General features: G+C 36.5%; 1 protein-coding gene across 1 annotated transcript; it reads left to right on the forward strand.

The window, feature by feature from the left end:
* Positions 1-1,045: 1,045 nt before the first annotated feature.
* Positions 1,046-5,076, forward strand: LOC113353368 (protein IQ-DOMAIN 1-like). The gene is made up of 5 exons (XM_026596993.1): positions 1,046-1,342; positions 1,430-1,717; positions 3,496-3,723; positions 3,828-3,941; positions 4,034-5,076. Exons 1-5 carry the CDS (start codon positions 1,277-1,279, stop codon positions 4,814-4,816), a joined length of 1,479 nt encoding a protein of 492 aa, XP_026452778.1. The 5' UTR covers positions 1,046-1,276; the 3' UTR covers positions 4,817-5,076.
* Positions 5,077-14,254: the final 9,178 nt, after the last annotated feature.

Genomic DNA, 14,254 nt, shown 5'->3' on the forward strand with positions numbered 1-14,254 from the left:
TCAGAAGTTATCTGGATCCAATCTTTGCTTCAGGAACTTGGCTTCAACATTGCACCACCATTGCACTGGTGTGACAACCTAGGGGCAATATACCTTGTAGCAAATCCAGTTTTCCATGCCCGTACCAAACACATTGAGATTGATTACCATTTTGTCCGTGAAAGGGTTGCTAGAAAGCAGTTGCTGGTTAGGTTCATCAGCTCAAAGGATCAGTTGGCAGATATTTTTACCAAGGGCCTTTCTGCGCCAAGGTTTAATCTTTTGCGAGCCAAGTTGCACATTCGTCAACTCACGTACAACTTGAGGGGAGGTGTTAAGCAAATGGCTCAGTCTTCCTAAGAGTCAGCTATCAATTCAGTTCAGTTCAGTCATCCTCAAGACTAGCTGACAAGTCTCATTGAATGCATGTAACTCGTTCCATTTTTTGTTAGCTATTTTATCGGTTGTTAAACTCTATCTCTGTAACATCTTCAAGTATAAATAATGAATGAATCTCCACGGTTCAGGTGTGGAAGATATTAAACCAAAAACCTTGTTCTAACTTGAACTGTTTACATCCTGGCTATTTTTACATTTTTATTCATTTAAACAGTATCAAAATCTAAATGTCTTTTTCACCCAGAAATTATTGATTTTGATCTTTTTAACCAATTTTGTGTTCAAATTACTCTTGATATTTTTTCAAAATTTATGATCAAAGTACGAGTTTTTGAATTCTTGACAAAGACCCCACACATAGTGCAAAAATATGTCATCAGCCCAACAACGCCATTTTGTAGTTTTGCAGAAGCATTAACGGGGGATGGATATCCAAGATTTCTCTGTCGTTACTTTTGTAGCTTTTGATGAACATAAAGCATCCACTCTTTTTAACTCGGACAGTCAAATTTATTATCCACTCCCCCGCAGTGGCAATTACGTAATTAATTTAGAAAATCGAGGGTCAAGTACAGCGCAATCTTCCAGACATCAAGCGGGGAGAATAAAATTTGAGTCCCGTTGTTTTCTTCTGTAAGTTTTTTTTGAATTTCAAAAACATCAAACGGCTCTGTTTTCTATCTCTTTCTCTCTCTCTCTAGAAATCAGAAAAAAAACCAGACCCGTAATTGCAGAAACCAAACAAAACAGCGAACCCTCTTTTCTTTTCTTTTCTTTTCATCTCCTTCTCTCTCTCCCTCTCTAGACATGATTTGAAGTTTATCTAAGAAACAGGGATTAGTTTTTCAAGTGGTGTGTTTTGTCTAATCCAGAGATTTTGTGAGATTTTTCTAGTAACATGGGTGCTTCAGGAAAATGGTTAAAATCACTCATGAGTGTTAAAAAACAAGAAAAAGATGAACAGGTTTGGGTCTGAATCTCTTTTTTGCAGTCTGGGTTTTGTTTATTTTCTCTGGGTTTTGAGTTAATTTATTTGATTTGGTTTTTGTAGGAGAAAATGGGGGGTAATAAAGGGAAGAAATGGAAGTTATTTAGAAGCTCAAGTGGTGAACTTGGATCAGGATGGAAAGGATTTAAAAATGGAAGAAGAGCAGCATCTGAAATAGGATCTGATGATTCTTCATCACGTGCCGGTGATTACCATCATCAACATCATCAGCACAAGAATGGATTTAATGCTGCTGTTGCTAAAGTTGTTAGAGCTCAACCTAAAGATTTTAGAGTTGTTAGACAGGAATGGGCTGCTATCAGGATTCAAACTGCTTTTCGTGCTTTTCTGGTAAATGGGGCTTCATCCTCTCTCTTCCTATTCACTCTTTACATTGTAGATTTATTGGATTTCTGATTGAATGATCTGAAATTTTTGGTTTAGGGAGCAATTTTGTGATGTCTTTAGGGGTATTTTCATATGCATTGTGCATGAGGTGTTTGATTGAATTACCAGCTCAGTTTCTCTGTTAGGTTACTGTTTTGTTGATCTGCAAAAAGCAAAAACCTTTTTTTTCTTCAGGATTTGATTGATTTTGATGGAGATTATGACTTGGGTTGTATTCAACTGGTGAAACTAACACAACTGTGCTGCAGTGTAGGTTCACATGTAGTTGTGACTCTCTAACCTGCACCGCAACAGCTGTGATAGCTTCACCAATATATTCAATATGATAACTGCTGATTAGGTCTAGTTTTGTGTCTGTGGTTTTAGATAGTTTGTTAAAAGTTAATACTCACAGTGTAATAATAAAAATTATAAACATTGAAGTATCTTACAGTGATGGGTGCTTAAAGGTCAGTTTTAATATGGTTTCAACTTATGGTGCCTTTGGGTCTCCAGTAATGCTATTTGCTGCCCTATTTCCCAAATGTTAATCTGCGATTTAAGATGCATCAAAAGATGTAGCTAGTATGCCCTGCAAATGATGCAATCCATTGGGAAATGCTACCATAGATTAATTTTGGGTGATGAATATGGCTGCAAATAGCATTGTTGTAAGTTTCATGTCTCTAATTTCTTTGTTCTGCTAGTTACCTAGAATGCTTAATTGCTTACGAGTATATGCGAATACCAACTCACTTCCTTTTTAGGTTGTTGTTTTATTGATTTCCCAAAAGAAAAACCCTTTTTTTGCTTCGGGATTTGATGTGCTTGAGTTCTACAGGTGAAGCTATCACAACTATGTAGTGTAGGTTAACATGTAGTGGTGAATCTGTTAACCTGCACCACAGCAGCTGGAAAGCTTCACCAATATATGCAATATCATAAATTCTGAGTAGGTCTTGTTTCGTGTGTGGTTTAAGATAGTATTTTAACAGTTAATGGAGTACTTTCGAGTGAGGCAAAAAGAGTTCTTTTGTTCACGAGCCTGTAAACTTTATTCACAGTGTAGTTATAAAATTCGTAAACATGGTAGTATCTTTTAGTGATGTGTGCTTAAAGGTCATTTTTAGCATGGTTTCAACTTGTAGTACCTTTAGGTCCAGACGTTCTGTTTGCCGCCCTATTCAACATCCATATGTTAGTCTATGACTTGAGATTTATCAAAAATTGTTGTAGCTAGTATGCCCTGCAAATGATGCAACCCATTTAGAAAGGCTACTATAGATTGCTTTTTGGGTGATGAATATGGCTGCAAATATGTAAGTTCTCTGCCTCATAAACTCGGCCTTTCTAAACGTGGACCAATTTGATGGTCCAAAAACAGACCTAGGCGGGGTAGTCCCACCCATGCCTTAAAAGGCATTGGTCCGCATTTGGTCCATCAATTTGGTCCACCTCTAGCAGGGCCAAGTACATGAGGCAGAGTTTTATCTTCTATTGGTCACCGGTAAGTCTGTTAATGTGCTTTGGCACAACAAATTCAGCATGGTTTCAGTGTATAGCAAGGTTTTACTTATCATAGGGCTGTTGTATTGATATCAATTGCATTAGAATCACAGAATTATTGTGTGTTGCATTTGTTTTTTTTTTGTCTTTGTGCTTGCTGTCTTTGTTGATCTTTGCTATCAGTTTATGTTCCATTGGGCTTAACTTTTGTTGATTGTTAATTTCTGTGCTTATAGTCAAGGCGAGCATTGAGAGCTTTGAAAGGGATTGTAAGGCTCCAGGCCCTTGTGCGTGGCAGGCAGGTAAGGAAGCAGGCTGCTGTTACACTGAGGTGCATGCAGGCTCTTGTTCGTGTCCAAGCTAGAGTTAGAGCCAGGCGTGTTCGTATGTCTATGGAAGGGCAGGCTGTGCAACAAATTTTGAATGAACACCGTAGCAAATCTGATATCCTAAAACAAGCGGAGGTATAAATTTCATTTCTATAGACATAAGTTTATCATGGGCATGTAGCTTCTTAAAGTGAAAGGATTACAGATTAGTTGAAAATGCTACCTTTTTGTTTCTCTAGGCAGGATGGTGTGATAGTCAAGGAACACTAGATGAAATTCGAACAAAGTTACAATTGAGGCAAGAGGGAGCTCTTAAGAGGGAGAGAGCAATTGCATATGCACTTTCTCAACAGGTATTCTCAAGAGACTCGGATTACTTGATTGAATCTCTTGCTCCTTTGTTTGATTTGGTTTCGTGATACCAACACATCTTTCCTGGTTTCAGCAATGGCGATCAACACCTTACTCAAACTCAAAACCAAATGGATCTCTAGCATCTCTGAAGAACTATGAACAAGATAAGAGTAACTGGGGTTGGAGCTGGTTAGAACGTTGGATGGCAGCCAAACCATGGGAAAACAGGTTAATGGAACAAAGCAATGCTGACCCCCTAGAGACGACACCTTTGAAAAAAAGTGAACCTTTGAAGAAAACCGAAGCTTATACAGGTAGTTGCACCAGATCAAAATCTTCCGAGCCCAGTCTTGTTAAAGTCAGGAAGAATAGCATGACCACCAGAATTTCTGCAAGGCCTCCATTTGTGGGTCGCTCATCTTCAGGGCCAAGTTCTGATTTATACGAAGATAGTTCAGAATCTTCTTCATCTCTTTATGCATCCTCAACTCAGGTGTCTGGCAATACTCAGTTGGCATCAGATAGAGCAGAAGAGAGTAAGAGTAGACCTAATTACATGAGCCTCACTAAATCCATCAAAGCCAAGCAAAGACCCATCAACTATTCTTCAACCAGAAGCCAGAAGCAGTCATTGGATGAAATTCAGTTTAACAACAGGTCTGGAACATTTTCAAATGGGGATGCAAGAAGTCAGAAGCAGTCATTGGATGAAGTTCAGTTCAATAGCAGGTCAGGTACAATTTCAAATGGAGATACAAGAAGTAATGCAGGTTCGGATCCTTCAATCTATTTCTCAAAACCACTTAAACAACCAACAAGATTGGACAATAGATCAGTAAGGGTAAGGGAGAAGGAGAACTGCTATTATAACTGAAAAACCTTTTAGTTTTCTATTGTGTGTGTTGTTTTTTGAGTTCAACATCTTGTTGTCTTGTAAGATTGAAGAACTACTTAGGGTTTTAAGAGAGAGTTGTGCATCTAAATTATGAACCTGGATGGAGCCTGATGAAGCTTTGCTGCCAATGTTCTTTCTTTTGTAATATAAGTGATATTAGCTGGAAAATGTAGCACTCATTCAAGTTTTTTTTTTTTAATTTTGTGATCTTCGAATGAAATCTCGCAAGTGTTGGATTGTACCAGATGATGAGGTATGCGAATTTGATCTTATGGATCGACTTCTTTTTGCATGTTAGAGCTTGATTCATTTGATATCATTCTTGGTCTGTAGACTTCGACTTTCCAAAATGTGGACGGACCCTAAACTATTTCATGGATAGAGGTCTTAGAGAGGCCTAAAATTGTCCTTTTTTGCGGCCGAAGGGCGCACCATTTTTTGATAAGAAGAAGATAGATGCAGTAGGAATGTTGTAAATAAGAAAGTTTTGTCATCGGTGTCCAAGTTTTGCAAAGCATGGGCTATAAGTTAAATGGGCTTAGTTACGATTATGATTGGGCTGACATGTAAATTTACATGAATTTTTTTCGAACAATTTTTTTGGGACCACGTTTTGGAATCATGATTTGATTAGGCCAACTTCCGTACGCTTACAAGGGGTATTCTAAAGTTATGAAAATATTAATTTACCCTTTATCCTAACATAACTAGTCATATAAAACCAGGCTGAATAAATTTGTGGTACAAAAACTCCACCCATATGTTGAGAGCTACAAAAACTCTATTTCTTCCAAAAGTGATACAAGAACTCCAAATCTTTTAATATGGGTAAATTACATTCATTTCATTTTCAAGTAATACCCAACCGACCCTACTATTCATCGTCTTCTTCTCCATACGAGATCTATTATCTCTCTCTATCACTCACACCAACACCATTAACAGAACCTCATCTTTCTCCTTCCGCACCACCACCAGAAACACGATCATCTCTTGATCCTCCACCAACGTCGCCTCCTTTTCTTCTTCTTCTTCTCCTATCACCAACAATAACACCTACTACTCCCGTACCAACATAAATATATACAGATCGAGAATACAAATTGAGGAAAATAAAAAGGTAAAAATCCAGTTAAATCTAGAGATCTGATTTTTTGTGTAACATTAATGTGGTTTTTCTTCTCAATCTATCTATTCAGAAGTTGGATGTCAAACAAATCGGTCTCAAATGCCGATTGGTTTGTCGTTTTGATGAACTACGTCTAGGGTATTGAAGAATTGGTCTCAAATGATGAATAAATCAAACCGTCTTTTGATATTCTAATAAAGTGTGGATCTTGCATGTGTTCAGTACAGAGATTTATTTTCACCTATATGTTAAGTTCGATGAGTATTCTAATCGATTAGTACAATGATTCAAACAAAGTAATTACATTTTCGGTTTCATCTAATTTTGGTGGAGGATCTAATTCCATCTAATTTTGGTGGAGCAATTGCATTTTCAGAGAGTAAAAAATAATCTAAAATCAAACAAACCAATTTGGTAATCATCTAATTTTGGTGAAACCGATTTTGGTTTCATTAAATTTTGTTTGATAATTTTTGAATTTTTATCGGTGAAATCAACGTTGTTGGTGATAAATAATTTTCTATTGAAACAAGTTTAAGATTACTCTGAATTTACTGTTGAGTGAGAATGTTATTGGTCTGGGATGGTAATTAAACAGGTTTGTTGCTTTTGATTCAAAGTATGATTTCGTTTCAGCTATTTGATCCATGTGTGGGAATTGATTGGGTTTTGAAGACGCGTCACTTATTTTCTTTTAATTACCCATGTTGATTAGGATTTCTAACATTTTTTATTGTTATATTAATGCTTTTGAGAAGTCTTAACATGATTAGAGAAAGAAACTAATATTTCCATTTATCATAAAATAGTTGATTAAGTTTTTAGCAGAATTATTAGTAAGGCTTCCCTTGATAACTCTCAAAACCGTTCACTGAGATCTTAGACAATAACAATTGTTGATAATTGTGTTCTCATTATTAATTGTTGTTATTTCATAGGTTTTCTTTGCTCTCACAATGACTGCAATTGTGTATGCAAACAATTTGGCAAAGCTCTATACTTGAAATGGTTAGTGTACTTGTTATTTCTCTCTACGTAGTATGAAGTGGGTTTTCATTTTAGAAGGATTTAATTTGTGTGATTAGTATTAATGCGTAACTAACTTGCAGGCTGATTGTTTACTTGCGAGGTGCTGGTGGCTTCTCAAAATCATCACCCCCATATTCATGTAGCAAGTTCCCCACCGGTCAGATTAAGCATGTTCAGTTTGCAAAAATCCGATAAAGTAAATTACTAGATATCCATACCCCTTTTGTCTGTTTTCATTTATTGAATGGACTTGTATAACACCTCTTATAATTTCTCTTGCAGGTACACAACAAATCCGCATATGTTCAACGGACTTGTATAATACACTCTTCTAATTTCTCATGCTGTTGAATAGACAATTCATGAAACCAAAATTGGTTTTATCGTATTTTTGCTAATTTTTGTCGATGAAACCTATTTGTTGGTGAAGTAGTTACTTGTATTTTGCCTTCGAAAGGTTTATCTACCTGGAGTCTTGTTACTCTATTTCTATCATCATATAATGGTAGCATATTACATCAAAAAACAAACAAACAATGATAGTATAGCTTACAAGATTTTGTCTTGAATCATTTTGTGACAGGTTTACTAGTCGAGAGGACTTCTCTTTGGCTCGTTTTGGTAGTTTCTTGGCATTTTCGGTTTTTTTTTACTTAGATGGTCGTTGTTAGCTGGTATCCTTGCTAATAACATTAATATTGTTATTATTTGGTTATTTGATGCGTACTTTTATGTGTTTGCAGGTTCTGGTCAGTCTACAAAGTGGGTAACTACTTGGCAGAGAAGAAGGTGAAACTCTGCGAGTTCACATTCGAAATCCAGTATGGACTTGGAAATTTGAAGGGATGCTTGGATACATAATGGGTAAGCATATGTTATGTGATTAGTTTTGGGCATAACAAAACTAGTTCTCTCATTTTTCTTTGTGGTGAAGTTAATGTAGCCCCATATTTTCTCTATATTATTATTTGTGTTGAAAATGTAGAGATAGATAATGTAGTATCTAATTGGAAAGATTTTGCAGAGTATTAGCAGATCGTATAGTCTTACCTGCAACTTAAACAACCAGGGAGAAAATAAGTTCATCTTAGTAACTTTGTGGTGGAGAGCACTTTGTTTAGCTACGTTACATCCGTTAGTGTTTTCAAAGCTTTGCGAAATAGCATTTAGGCATGCCATGTCAATCATGACGTTTCAATGACGTCTTTCTATCAACGGACGTGTATAATACCTTTTGTAATTTTTCTTACAGTTGAATAGACATTTTCACGAAATCAATTATGTTTTCATCTTATTTATGATGGAACCAAAAATGGTTTCATCTATTTATGATGAAACCAAAATGGGTTTCTATCTAATTTTTGCTAATTAAGAAATTTTTGCTGTCAACATCGTTTTTGCCGAGGCCATTCTGAAAAGGGCACTATTGATCATGAGCCATGGTCTTTTGGGAAGGAGGTTTGTGTTTATTTTTAGTAATGGAAAAAACACCATAATCCTTGTGATCACTGATAGGATATAGGTAAAGTGTGCATGTTTTATCGGAAAGTTGCGACTAACTTATGTTTATCTCATTAGTGTGAAGAAGTATGTCGCCTGGCTATGTTGAGGCGCTACCGTTGTCGCTCCAACCTTTATACACTTTTCTATTTGTCCCGTATAAAGGGTACACCTGTTTCCGCTCCAACTTTTTTTGTTGGTAGATTTCTTTCTTAATAGTGTTCATTGACATCTTACTTCTAAATTTTATTGAAATTGGGTCATGTTATTTCCTTACTGGATCGCGCAGATCCTAAAGAACCCAGATTAAGGAGCATTGAGAATTCGTTTCTGCTTGGGTCACTTCTTGTTCATGCAAGGTAAAGCTCTCTTGATACTCATAAACATTTGCATGAAACCAATTATATTTTCATCTTATTGTCAAGGTAAAGCTCTCTTGAAAATTCGTCTGGTTTCATCATAAATACGATGAAACCAAAATTGGCTTCATCATAAATAAGATGAAACCAAAATTGGTTTCATCGTATTTTTGCTAATTTTTGTCGACGAAACCAATTTGTTGGTGATATAATAACTTGATGTTGAGACGATCTTTGGTTTCACCTTTTTTTTTTTTTAATTTTTCCCAACGAAAGGAATATTGTTGGTGATACGATAGTTTATGTTGAAACGAGTTTCGGTTTCATCTAATTTTATCGCACTTTTTTTTTATAGTTTTTGTGGACAAAACCAATCTTGTTGATGATACGAGAATTTTATGTTGAGACAAATTTTGCTTTCATGTTTTATATTTGTCGACGAAACCAAATTGTAGTTTATTGTTGGAACCAATTTTGGTTTTTCATTTTATTGATGAAACCAAAACTGGTTTCATCATATATTTTTTTCATTTTTTTTTTGATGAAACCAGTTTTGGTGTCTTCAAAAAAAAATCATCATATTCTTGGCGGCGACAGTGGTGCTGGTGGTCGGTGGTGGTGGTGGACGGTGGTGCTGGTTTTAGTCGGTAGTGGTCGGCGGTGGTCGGCAGCGGTGGTACTGACTGGTGGAGGTGGTGCAATGACAGTGGTGGCGCGGTGGTGGACAGAGGTGGCTTGGTGGCGGTGGTGGTCGCGGTGGTGGCGACCGGCAGTGGCGGCGCGGTGGTGGCGGTGGACGGTGGTGGTGGACGGTGTCGGTGGTGATCAGAGGTGGTGTTGCAGTGGCGGTGGTGGAGGTGGGGCGATGGTCGTGGTGCGATGGTGGTGGTCGACGAAGGTAGCTGTCGGTGGTGGAGGCGGTGGTGGTGGTTGGCGGCGATGGTGGTCAGTGGTGGTGGCACGATGGCGCTGTTGCTCGTGGTGTGTTGTTGTTGGTAGTAATAATATAATAAAAATTAAAGGCGGTGGTGGACGGTGGCGGCCGGCAGTGGTGGCGGCGGACGGTGTCGGTGGTGATCGGAGGTGGTGTTGCAGTGGCGGCGGTGGAGGTGGGGCGATGGTCGTGGTGCGGTGGTGCTGGTCGACGACGGTAGTTGTCGGTGGTGGTGGTGTTTGGCGGCGATGGTGGTCAGTGGTGGTGGCACGATGGTGGTGTTGCTCGTGGTGTGTTGTTGTTGGTACTAATAATATAATAAAAATTAAAGGTGGTGGTGGTCGCGGTGGTGACAACCTGCGGTGCCGGTGGATGGTGGTGGTGGACGGTGTCGGTGGTGATCGGAGGTGGTGGTGTAGTGGCGGTGGTGGAGGTGGGGCGACGGTCGTGGTGCGGTGGTGGTGGTCGACGACGGTAGTTGTCGGTGGTGGTGGTTGGCGGCGATGGTGGTCAGTGGTGGTGGTGTTGCTCGTGATGTGTTGTTGTTGGTGGTAATAATATAATAAAAATTAAAGGCGGGGTTGATTTTTGTTTTTGTTGGAGTGATTTAATTTAGAAGGATAATATAGACAGTTTATGTTAAATGGGGTTTTTGTGAACAATTTGTTTTGTTGGAGTTTTTGTGCATGGATAGTAACACCTTTGGTGTTGTAACTCGCGGACTATTATCCTAATTTAAATTAAAGCTATCCAGATAACCTCATAAACCTAATCTAAAGTTATGAAAATAAACCTAAGAGTAGAACATAGGTTTTATGCCGGCCTGTCTGAGCCTCGCACAACTTGCACTACGATAAGCTTTAGTCGACCCGGTACTTGCTACTGGAAAATACTTTGGATTTGGAGAGGAGAGGTACAGGGAATTTTTAGTTTTGAAAAAAAATTCTTCTGTTCTTCTTCCCTCTTTCCATGATATTCCTCGTTCGATTGAAAATATTGAGTAGTAATAACCAGAATTGGGTTTAGATGGAATTTACATTAGTATGTTTGGCTAGGAATAGTTTTAAGAAAACCTAATTTCCTAACCGAACATTCTGAAACCAGGAACACGAAGATGACTTCGACCATTACGATTTTTTTTTCGTAACCGAACTCTTGCATAGAACAATTAATGCCGAGGTCGGTTGGTTCGCAAAAAATAAATAAATTGCTAATCGAACACCTCCTTGAAAACCAATATGTTGTTTGCAGTGGGTTAGGTTATTTGAAAATTTTTGTCCCTAGCCAAACTCTTGTATAGAAAAACAAATATTGAGTTCGGTTGGTTTTCACAATTTTTTTTTTTGCTAACCGAACCTTTCTCAGAAAACCAATTTGTTGAGTTCGGTTAGTTGGAAAGTTTTTTCCCTAACCGAACTCTACTTTACAAACACATATGTTGAGTGCGGTTTATTTGAGAGTTTTTTCTCCTTACCCAACTTCACTCTAAGAACTCTTGTGTTGAGATTGGTTTAGTCGAAAATTTATGTTGGAAAACGAACATTACTTTGTATACTCTAGAATAAAAGTTCGGCTACCTGTCTCAGTACACGATAGCTGAACAAAACAAAAACCATTAAAGCAAATTTCGGCTACCTACGTCTTCAGAAACATTAGCCGAATTGGATTTCCAGATAAGTTCGGCTACCTGTTCTTCAGATATTATAGCTGAACTTGTTTGACCTAGCCGAAATATACTTTAAAAAATTTCATTTTTAAGAAAGTTTGGCCAATTCAAGCAACATTAACGACTACGCTAAGAGATAAAGGTTCTAATTTGGAGGAGCTATCATCACTCGAATCACTCAACTCATATTCACCCATCTCATTTTTTTCCTCATCTTCTTCTACTAATAATTACACTAGCTAATCATTATACAAAATTAATAAGGAAGGGTAATTTGGTATTAACATAAATATTTGAGGGTGACTTTGATTTACTTCAAAATGTCTTACCCAAAATAAAACCATGGTCCTCCCAAAAAAACCACGTCCCCAAAAGATCGATATATTTTTTTCGCTTCAAAAGATTTTTATTTTGGGAACTCCTCTCAGGAATACTAGATTGCAAATCTTCAAATGAAACCCTATTCTTCTTTTTTAGATAAATACCTTGGGGTGATTCTTCATACAGGAGAGTGAATACAACTTCTGTTTGGTCAATGGCGACAATGATACAAGGAAAACTTGCAAAATGGAAAGGTAAAAATCAAGAATCATATTAGTAAAGCATGTGCTTAGTAGTACCCGATAGATAACATGTCAGTTTATAACTGACTTAAATCTGTGACTCAAAGTGGTGAAAAATTATAAGTAATTTTTAATGATATGGTGTGGAGAAACTAAGAATTAGTTATTGTTTCTTACTCTTAATTAAAGTAAGGTTTTTGTAAACCTAAAAAGGAAGGTGGACTGGGTTTAAGGAGATTGAATGATGAATCAATCTTTGTTGATGAAGATGTTATGGACAATTATTAATTTTGATAAGGAATAGGAAAATTTCATTGTGGCCAATTATATATACTTCTAAAACTGGTAAATGAATTAGCTATAGTACATTATCTACTATATGGTCTGGGCTTAAATGGGATTGACAAGGTTTGAAAGATCCATCAACAAAGATTGATTCATAACATTCAATCTCCTTAAGCCCAGTCCACCTTCCTTCTTCAGGTTTACAAACCTTACTTTAAGAGTAAGAAACAATAACTAATTTCTTAGTTTCTCCGCACCATACCATTTAAAATTACTTATAATTTTTTCACCACTTTGAGTCACAGATTTAAGCCAGTTATAAACTGACATGTTGTCTATCGGGATACTACTCAGCACATGCTTACTAATATAATTCTTGATTTTTACCTTCCTATTTTGCAAGTTTTCCTTGTATCATTGTCGCCATTGACCAAACAGAAGTTGTATTCACTCTCCTGCACGAAGAATTACCCCAAGGTATTTATCTAAAAAAAGGAGAATAGAGTTTCATTTGAAGATTTGCAATCTAGTATTCCTGAGAGGAGTTCCCAAAATAAAAATCTTTTGAAGCGAAAAAAAGAATGATCTTTTGGGGACCGTGGTTTTTTTGGGAGGACCATGGTTTTATTTTGGGTAAGATATTTTGAAGTAAATCAAAGACACCCTTATCCAAATATTTATGTTAATACCAAATTACCCTTCCTGATTAATTTTGTATAATGATTAACTAGTGTAATTTTTCTCATCTTCTTCTACTTTACTCTCTCAATAATTTTTTTCTCATCTTCTTCCAATGCTTGTTCTTTTCACCTTTATTCAAACCATAGGATGCCACGACATCCCATGTTTATCTTTAACAAACATACAATGATCAATAATATGTTTTCGGTAGTTCTATCGGAACTTTAACTGATCCAGAGGGAGGTGCCCTCTAATAAGAAGATAAGATGGTTACATCATTAGAATTCACCGTATTGGTATGAAAATTTTAACCTTATATTCATTATATAGATCCATAGCTTTACAAAGGATTACCCATTTACTCATTACTAGCCAATTTCACACACACTCATGATCTCTCACATCTATAAGTCATGATTAAACAAATCCCTTAAAGAATTCTGAGATTGTTGTATAAGTCAACTTTTTGGAAGCTTAAACTCAATTAAAAAACTTTATTAAAAAGTTGTAAGAGGTTTTTGAAATAAAATCTTTTAAGGTTGTCGAGCTCTAAAATTCGATTAATATATATACAATGGTACAGTAAAAACTTCATATATTAATTGGCTTGGGACTTCATAAAATTATTAATATAGGGAGGTATACCCAAAAAAAAGTTGCTCGACAAGAAGCTTTAAACATGCATTACAAGTTGGAAATATTTTAGCTTCAACAAAAAAGTGCACATAGTAACGAGGTCTTAAGCATATGTAAATCAAAAGATGCGATAAAAATCTAAAAAATTACATCCTTTTCTCAAACAACTATAGATACATATTTTTCTTTATCTTAAATTTTGGTGTAACAAGATCTATAATATTCAGATTATGTCTATTATATTAATATATGGAGGTAAACTCCTTATGGTGGGACTAGAAAAATCTATTAATATTAAAATGTGGAGTTCATCACTATTTATAACTGGCCCAAGTTGGGACCATGATTTTTTTATTAATATATAAAGTTTATTAATGTATAGAGTATCAATATATGGAGTTTTTACTGTACATGAAATGTAAACATCCATGCACCCTATGTGGTCATTTTTGTTTGACAAATTTTGCATTATGTCACTGATTGTTACGTTTTTTTGGGAATATGATTTTTTAAATTAGACATTTATTTGTAACTTAGAACTTTATTTTGGTGTAACTTGATTTGTTATGCTGATATTCAAAATACATGAGGATTTCGATTTATAAGTATGCCACATTCATTAATCAGGTTGATCT

The sequence above is a fragment of the Papaver somniferum genome, chromosome 2 (assembly GCF_003573695.1).
Source record: "Papaver somniferum cultivar HN1 chromosome 2, ASM357369v1, whole genome shotgun sequence".
NCBI classification, from domain to species: Eukaryota; Viridiplantae; Streptophyta; class Magnoliopsida; order Ranunculales; family Papaveraceae; genus Papaver; species Papaver somniferum.

What these genes read in the sequence shown, in the direction of transcription:
- LOC113353368 (XM_026596993.1), top strand. Translation starts at nt 1,277, where the DNA reads ATGGGTGCTTCAGGAAAATGGTTAAAATCACTCATGAGTGTTAAAAAA. An exon ending in ATATCCTAAAACAAGCGGAG is followed by an intron (nt 3,724 to 3,827) that starts GTATAAATTTCA and finishes TTGTTTCTCTAG; the next exon opens with GCAGGATGGTGTGATAGTCA. An exon ending in CATATGCACTTTCTCAACAG is followed by an intron (nt 3,942 to 4,033) that starts GTATTCTCAAGA and finishes TCCTGGTTTCAG; the next exon opens with CAATGGCGATCAACACCTTA.